At 44.4% G+C, this 8,853-nt stretch overlaps 1 protein-coding gene across 1 annotated transcript; it reads right to left on the bottom strand.

Annotated features, from left to right (window-relative positions):
• Window positions 1-2,906: 2,906 nt before the first annotated feature.
• Window positions 2,907-5,647, bottom strand: LOC308311727 (anoctamin-5-like; the record flags this gene model as incomplete). Its single annotated transcript, XM_080758513.1, is given in 2 exon segments — window positions 2,907-3,226; window positions 3,229-5,647. Coding segments are annotated over 2 exon segments (2,739 nt in total).
• Window positions 5,648-8,853: the final 3,206 nt, after the last annotated feature.

Genomic DNA, 8,853 nt, shown 5'->3' with positions numbered 1-8,853 from the left:
AAAAGGGCTAATTGTTCAAATTAATTTGCGTAAACGGCTAAAACGAGAGATAACAGAATTACATCTGCACTTCTCTGGCACGGGTTCAACAGCCGCCACGAGGCGCCCCCGACAGCCACCTGCTCCAAGATGCCATCCTCTGCCAGGAATTAAACGCCACAAACGTTCATTAATTTTCTTTTTTTGGTATGTTAATTTGCGGCAAAAGGTTTTTAAGCGGCGTGTGTGCAGGCATGGTGGGGGGATGGGAGAGCACTAAGACTATAGGACAGGGCTTAATAATTATGTGATTTCTGTGTTGCCTCATTGTTGGCAGCAAACATACTAGGCTACTGTGTAATTCAATTCACTTCATCTCCGCCTTATTTTGTTCATTGACAACATGAACGTGCAGTCACGTCCGTACACAGACACAAAAAAATTGTAGATCTACAAGCTCTCAACGTGTCGCAGACGCATTGAGAGCTTGTAGATCTGTATTTTTTTTCAACATACGGTGAGCTGTTCTCACATTAATGCTTTCATAGCACAAATATATCGTCAATCGGCGATGTTGGGGCAGACGGGCATATGCCTACTTCCTCCTTAATCTCACAAATCACTGGTTTGGGAGATGAATCCCTGACACAAACGCTAGCCTATAGTCTTTCAGGTCATACACGCAATCGCATGCACGCACAGGTTTGAGGTTCGATACTCAGCATTGCCCAGGTTATTGCACGGGTGAAATACAGTTGATTGAATAGTTTGGATGCTTTCGAATATAGCGCACTGAGCGCACTGTACACTACAAACTAATACATGAGTTCACTCCCGGTGCGAATTTCAGAACGCACTCCTATAAAACACACAAACACACCTAACCATTATCTACAGTGCAAGCTCAGAATGTGTCGCATCATGATCTCGTTGTGAGCATGTAGATCGGCTATTTTCGCTACTTTTGCACAACGCTTACAATAAAACATTAAAAATCAAAACTATCCAGTGTCAGGTGATAAGAGGCCGCCTAGCTGCTCAATCCTCATACATTTTAGGAAGCATGAGCTCAGTTCGGGCCCTCCCCAGGTTGGCAGAGGGAGAGAAAAATGGGTTACAAAATCGTGGGATAAAAAAAAAGAGATGAAGAAACTGATGCTGGTCACTCTCAACCTAAACTATGTTTCCTTTACCAGTCTTCCAATATGGAGGTGGATAGGGGGGACGGTGCATCCACGGAGCAGAGATTACGAATTCCCAAATTTGTGAACATTGACATTCCTAGCCACGGATAGACAATTATTTGTTTCCCGTTTTTCTCAAATATTGTCGATATGCCAATTAACCCTCTTACCCCAGCACAATACTGTAAATGCATCTGTGTTGTCACTGCTATTGAATTCTACTGGCCGATGATGTAACATACAGACTGCAGCTTTAACCACTCAAACCCTAGCATATCTATTCTGATTTTAATTTTTTTCTGAAAACGGGATCTACAAGCTCAAAACAGTTGCATTAGGCCTATATATAGAGCGTCGCAGTGAGACTCGTGAGACCCGGAAAATAAATCCCCGTTCATTTTCCTCATAGACTTTTCAGAACGTATTTATTCAAAGACGTTTACGCCGCGGACAAAGCCAACTCTTGTCGTGACAAATCATGACAATAAACAATGTTTTGGGCCAAACAAAGAATTAGAAAGTAGAAAAAAACAGCAGGTTACAACACTTTTTTTTGTTGTTTTTCTTCTTTGTAATTATTTGTTCGGTCCAAAATATTGTTTTTGTTGTCATGATTTGTCACGACTCGAGTTGGCTTCGTACGACGCTTAAAAGGTCTTTAAATAAATACTTGAAATGTCTATGGAAAAAATGCATTGGGATTCATTTCCTGGGCCTGGCGTGGTCATGAAGGACTGCGATGCTCTATAAGGGTACATAGGAGGGAGACACACTAGCCCATGGGGCTGGTAGGGTAATTATTAGCTCTGTATGGATATTTTTTTAATACAATAATATTATAATTCATATTTGAGAAGGCAAATTATGCTTTAACATCGTAATCTATTGATTACAGTTGGGTTGTGATCTGCTTGCTTTCTGATGGCTGCAGTGTATCTTAGTCTACTGATTCCAGTATTATGCCAAATTAAAATCTGTTTATATTAACACAAATGCCACTGTGTACAGTATTACACTACAGAAATGATAGCCTATTGTAGAGAGACGAAAAAAATACATTTATAGTATTGTCTTCCACGTAGAGGAAATACAAGTTTGTCAGGGACAGTCATAGTATCCCTGTTTGCTTGTAGCTGTGTGTGTGTGTGTGTGTGTGTGTGTGTGTGTGTGTGTGTGTGTGTGTGTGTGCACGGCGTGACACAGCTAAACAAAACACCTCTTCCATGTTCTAACAATACATACTGTCTGGCGATGTAATGTTGAATTCTAGTTGTCTCATATATATTTGTATGCACGCACACACACAACACATGTGCTTCATGACCCTCTTATAGTGGCTTGGCTAAGGAAGAGGCTAGCAGAAAATGCACACCTGTGAGACCGAGTTCAATAAATGAAGAATGGACCACTGCCATCAATGGGGGCCAGACTCTCTTGTTATATTATATTATATTAGCGTGGTGCAAGTCATTTTTATAAAGTAATAAAATAATATGCAACCCTGTTCAAGAATTTGCAACCCTGGAACCCTGTGGCACCGGGCCCAATGCGCGACAGAGCAAATGGACAATCGAGCATATTTATACAATATTCTTCTAACCTAGCCAAGTGACATAATCTGCAATTTAATTTGTCAAAAACTATGATAAAGGGTAAACAGTGCACTCATAGATAGGTTCATAGATTTCGGCACAAGAGCTTTTCATGCTGTAATTTGTTCTCTCTCTCTAGTGGCCTCCCACTTTACATCGTCTTGGAACGCCCATGGTGCAATCTGGCCGAATGTATCTTGATCTTCTCCGCCACCTCATAGTTGAGGAGGTGTTCTCGGACCACGTAGCGCTCCCTCTTTATCCGAGCCTTGACCTTGTAGGGAACATCGGGAATGATCCAGGCCACAAAGACCTTGACCATGTACACGACGGTCACCATGATGATGATGAAAGCCAGTCTCGCGGCCAAGATGTGCCAGAACTGCAGCGTGTGACGGTACTGCTGGCTGTGGCCAGGTGGGTAGCGATAGTCCCGATACCTGCAGGTGGTAATGGCAGAGCTGTTGAAGAGGGGTTTTTGTCGGGCCGGTTTGGCTCAAGGATGTCAGAGATGTTAAAGATGGACAGACTGTTGACGATATAACCTTTGGTGGTGAACTCGCCCTCTGGCTGGTAGGCATACATGTACACCAGCCGAGGAATCATGTCGGAGGTGAATGCCACGATGAACGCATTGGTGACCACCGACAGCATGGCCAACCCATTTAGGATCTGCGCCCAGGCGCCGATGTTGCGGGCCTTGAGTGCTACGGGCCGTCGGAACTGTGTGGTGAACTTCCAGGCGTCCACGCGAATCTCGATTATGTTGTTGACGAGGGCGAGCAGAGGAGCCAGTGGGAAAGATGCCACGAAGAGAGTTATGAAACCAAACTGGATCACCATCTCCAGGTATTCATAGAAGAGGCCCAGCTGGCCGAAGCACTGCAGGTCGTGATCCTGTTCCCAGCGGCTGTAAGGTCTCTCTGGGTGCTTACGGGCTTTTCTGGTGCCCCAACAGTTCATCAACCATGGGAACAGGACTTCCCAGAAGCTGCACAATAGCTGCTTACCAAACATTGTAATAGCCAGCTGAGTGGTCAGCTCAATCAGACAGCCACTTGGCTCACACTCCTCGTTCCTCAGTTTGCTGCACTTGCCAAACATGTAGGAAGGGTCTCCAGGATAGCCCACAAACTTCCCCTTGAAGAAGGCCACATAGAAACAGGACGAGTAGTAGTTGACAAACTTGAAGAGGAACATTTTCACAGTCAACTTGTTCTCATATTCCAAGTGAGTCTTGGGAATCTCCATGTCCGTGATCCAGACAGCCACTCTCTCGTACATGCGGTCGAGAATAATGATGATGATGAGGTTGATAATGGATGCAGTGAGAGAAGTGGCCATCTGTGGGGTGAGGAGAGTACCCACAAGCTCCAGCTTGTTGTGGGGACTGTCCTTCATGATGCCAGCAAAGGCCGCATAAACTGCTAGGCGGTACGCAATAACACCAATTACGCATGCCATGGTCAGTGCAATCCAGAGCAGGACGGTGGTTGCAGACAGCCACATGCCAGCACACTTGCTTGCTGTAGTTAAGTAAGGCTCCTCTTCCTGGGTGATGAGGTTCAGTCTGTGTTTGCTACTCTGCTGCAATTTGGACGCATATTCTGGTCGGAGTTGCAGCTCTTGCTGCTCCTCCTCAAAGTCCACCAGGTCCCACTCGTACTCCAGATGGGCCTGGCGTCGCTTCCAGCACTCAAGGAATAGAGTGACCCAAATCCCCATGAATATTGCAAAGAATACTGTCCCCCCGTTGTCAGATAAGTGCGATACCCATGATGCCCACGATGATTTGCATGCTGAACTGAGTATCCAGTATCCGCACGTCTTGTCACACTGAGGACACATGACGATAGTACCTCCAATGTCCTCACTGCAGATCTCCTTAATCCACTGGTTGTTGTCATAGGTGCGGAGACCATAGATGAAACAGAGAACTCCAACCACCGCAGCAAAGGACAACATCTTAGTGTAGAAACCCAGCCATGCAAAATAAATACCTATCTTTTCCCCATAATACTTCCGTATGCGTTTGAGGGGCTGTTCCTTCAAGGCACACGAGAACCTGGCCCAGTGCTTGTACAGATTGTATCTCTCACTTTCACAATTCACATGTTTGTGTCTCGCCCAGTCCCTGCTGCAATCATGCAGAGGGAAGGCAGCAGTGTAGGTGCCATTTTTGAGCAGTTTCTTGATTCCCTTCCTCACCGTATCCACGTGGTTGTTTTTGTAGTATGGACAGTGGGCTAGAATGTAATAAACGATCCTGTTGCGAGTGGAGGGAGGGAAGAATGTCTCCTTGTCGACTATGTGGAAGAAGTCAGTCTTGCTTTTGCTGAAGGGAGCGGTGAAGTAGTCTGAATCAGGGTGCTTGACGTGTTCTGGCAGACGGACACAGGCGGTGAGCCAGTTCATTACATACAAAGGGATGAGCCGGAAAAGGATGGTGTACCACTGCATGTGAATTTTTTTGGGGATGTCACTGGCCTTAAAGGGGGCTTTGATCTTCAGCTCTTCTGCCTTTTGGGCCAACACCTCCCATGGGGCGTGGATCTTGAGGAAGTAAGTCCTCCTATCGTCTGAACCTCTGCCCTCATCAGGCTCCAGTTCCAGCCCGTACTTATTCTTTAGGTTGTATTCATACACCTCCCTCCTCTCTCGTTTCCTCTCCCCGTCTTTATCATCAACATATGAAAGAACAAAATCTATCCTGCGCATCCCATCACGGAAGAAGACTGAGTCTTGGCTCTGCTGGAGTTCAAGAATCCTTGACTGTTCCTGTTGGGTGGATCCTGTGGAGAATCTTAGTAGAGACTCTGTTGAGCCTTCAATCTCAATTGAAGTGTGATCGGTCGGGTCAGTCTCAACTGAAGTTTGATCAGTCTGGCTCATTTCAGATATTGTCTCTGAAATGTTAAATGTCCTCTGGTCTGTTCACAAACTGTCCAAATGACTTCTCAAAATTGGTTAAGTGGAAACTGGCCAGCCTCAGGGGTGTTCAGTCAAAACATTCCTTTGGTCTAAGTTCCAATGACTCCTCTCGGGCTACAAATAATAAAAGCTTGTCTCAATCGAGTCCTTCCCTCAATACTGCCCTTTGTGCTCTGTGTTGCCCCGTTGTCTCACTCAAATATGTAAGGTCCATGACATCATACTGATTATCTAGTACACTGATTGATTGGGTTACCATAGCAACCAAACATGGACACCCATGCCCAGAGATGGAGAATAGGCTGGTCTATTATGTCATATTGATGCCATCAGCGTACTCCATATATGGGGTTTTGTGGTTATATCAACATTGATCCAGCCTACTCATCATGGCTTCATCCTCCTCATCGTCATCATCATCGGTCCTCGCCGATGTGCACGCCGAGTTTCAATTGGTCGGTCAGACGGTTCATCGACTTGTGATTGTAGATTTTGATTATTACAAAACATACAATAACCACTTCAGCCCTGTATACATGTTGGCCATCGCGATACATTGTTGAGCTTGTAGATCGATTATTTTAGGTCTATAATATATGTATATTATCTTCTATCTATAAATGCACCAAGTCTCTTCTCTGTCTGTATTTGAGAAACGTTGAGAACACGGTTGTCTAGAACCGCCCCAAAAAGGCCTCTGCCCGGGCTCTGGACTGGGCCCCTGCCCAGAGTCCATATATGGAGCTGGCCTCTTCTGACCTCACACAACACTCCGTATTTGGGCATGCCTGACCCAGATAGACTCCATATTTGGGCATGCCTGACAAGGAACTCCATATATGGGCATAAAAGGGACACAGACACAATATCTGGGTGGGGCATGCATTTCCAACTTGCATCATCTTAAGTAGGCCACGGGCACCGCTCTAGTGTATATACCAGTAAGACGAGCAAACGCGGGAAGCGAACGCAGCTGAGACCCTGCAGATCATGTCTGTCTGTCTGTGTGTCTGTCTGTCTGTGTGTCTGTCCCGCTGTTACTGTATATGTGGACCTGGCCCCTTTTGTGCCCATATATGGAGCTGAGTGGACCTGGCCCCTTTTGTGCCCATATATGGAGCTGAGTGATTGCTGATGCAACACACTCCATATTTGGATAGCGGGACAGACACACACACAGACAGACAGACACACACACAGACAGACATGATCTGCTAGGTCTCATAGTAAGTGCTCACTGCGTTCGCAATAAACAAAGTAACTAGTACAAAGTAACTAGTATAAATGTTGTGGAGTAAAAGTACAATATTTGCCTGTGAGATGTAGTGGAGTTGTGATGGAAATTCTGAATGGGCTTGGTCAGAATAAACAGAGAAAATAATGCAGAGACAAAAGTTCAGAGTTTAAATGGTAAATGCACAAGTGATTATATTTTGGTACCAAAAATAGCAGTGGGACTTACAATGCAATGGAGCAGCTCAATGAGCTGAACAGGGATTCCGTTTTTACACATGCCCACAGCTACAACTCAGGCTGACACAGTAGGACACAGACGTGTTGCATGTCACATGAGGGTCTGTTGACTGATTAGGTCAGATAAAGTGCTGAGGAAACAGTCGCTATGCTGTCTTAGTACAGTGCTAGGCATAGCATGCCATAGAGCAAACAAAGGATAAAAATAATCACCCATTGTACACGTTGCAATGGCAAATAAAGATCTATCTATCTATCTACTAGAGACGAATACTATTAAATGTTTACTTCTCAGAATTCCTTGACAGAGTAGAAGTAAAAGTACTGGAAGTTGGAATTACTCAAGTAAAATGCAAATACCTCAACATTGTATACTTGAGTACACTACTGAAGTAATTGATTGATTGGAAGAACTTCTTACTGTTACTAGGGTGGGTCGCACCAAAAACCAAAAAATACGAATTTACTTTTAATCACAAAATGGTAAAAAGAAAAATCACACCCTTGTGAAGTGAGGGGCGCTCATATCATATATCATCTCATTACGGCAAATCTGAATTTGCGTCCTCACCTTCGTCTTCAATGTTTGTGCTTACTAGGACGCAATGTTTGTGTTTACACAAACGCTCAAAAATGGCCATTCACTTTCAATGGCATTCAATGTTTGTGTTTACACGCATACTAAAAGCTAGACATAGGAGGGACTAGCACCCCTCAAAATCACACACACACACACACGCACGCACACACACACACACACACACACACGCACACACGCACACACGCACACGTCAGGCCGACCTGGCTGTGATAATGGGTTCATTTGTCCTGTCATCATCTATCTACATTAGCTCTCATCCGTTCACAATGCTACAGTGAGCAGCTTATTACAACCTGTGCACACATGATGCACATCTTAACTACAGTGCAGAGACATGGTGTCACATTACATCTTAACTACACCATATAGACATGCCATATGTACATCTTACACTGCATGGAGACATCGCACGTATATCTTAACTACATGATCATATAGACATCACCAGCCACAGATCTTAAAAGATGGAGTGCCATCATGATTATTGTACTTTTTCTGTTTTGTATAAGTCTATGGAGTTAACATTACTTTAATAGACCCCCAGGTGTGGTTATAATATTCAAATGCGTCTTCCCTGTGTATTTTTGGTTTCTTCCTGAAAGCCTTCGATTCAAAAGGCCCAATCGAAATACACCACTTTAGTGACGCCATAACCCTAACGCCTCCCCATTATCATACAACAACAGCTGTGGGCGAGACTTAAGTTCGTGTGGGTGGTGCCAAGGTGAAAACCAGGTATACTTAATGAACTGGTGGGTGTCAAAAGGCAGAATTGGCGATAAGTGAGTTAACTACTGCCTAGACATATTGCATGTGAGCCTACTGCCTGCTACATGCGTTTATCCAACTGACAGATACATTTGTCTGGTCTTGTCTTGTGTTTGATATAACCTATGACCTAACTGTAAAGCACTTGATGTACAGTATGTCCTGCCTGTGAAGCACTTTGAACTGCAACCCTGTATGAAAGGTGCTATATAAATAAAGCTTATCATTATTATTCTGTTTACCTGCCTATACATCAGGTGCATTTGTGTATGTATCAATATCCATAAGCTATATTTATTCATTGAACCTAGAAAAATCTGCCCCA

This window comes from Protomyctophum bolini (assembly GCF_963924005.1).
Source record: "Protomyctophum bolini genome assembly, chromosome: 24".
NCBI lineage: Eukaryota > Metazoa > Chordata > Actinopteri > Myctophiformes > Myctophidae > Protomyctophum > Protomyctophum bolini.
The sequence above is the reverse complement of the archived record's forward strand: the minus strand, read 5'-3'. Positions and strand labels throughout refer to the sequence as shown.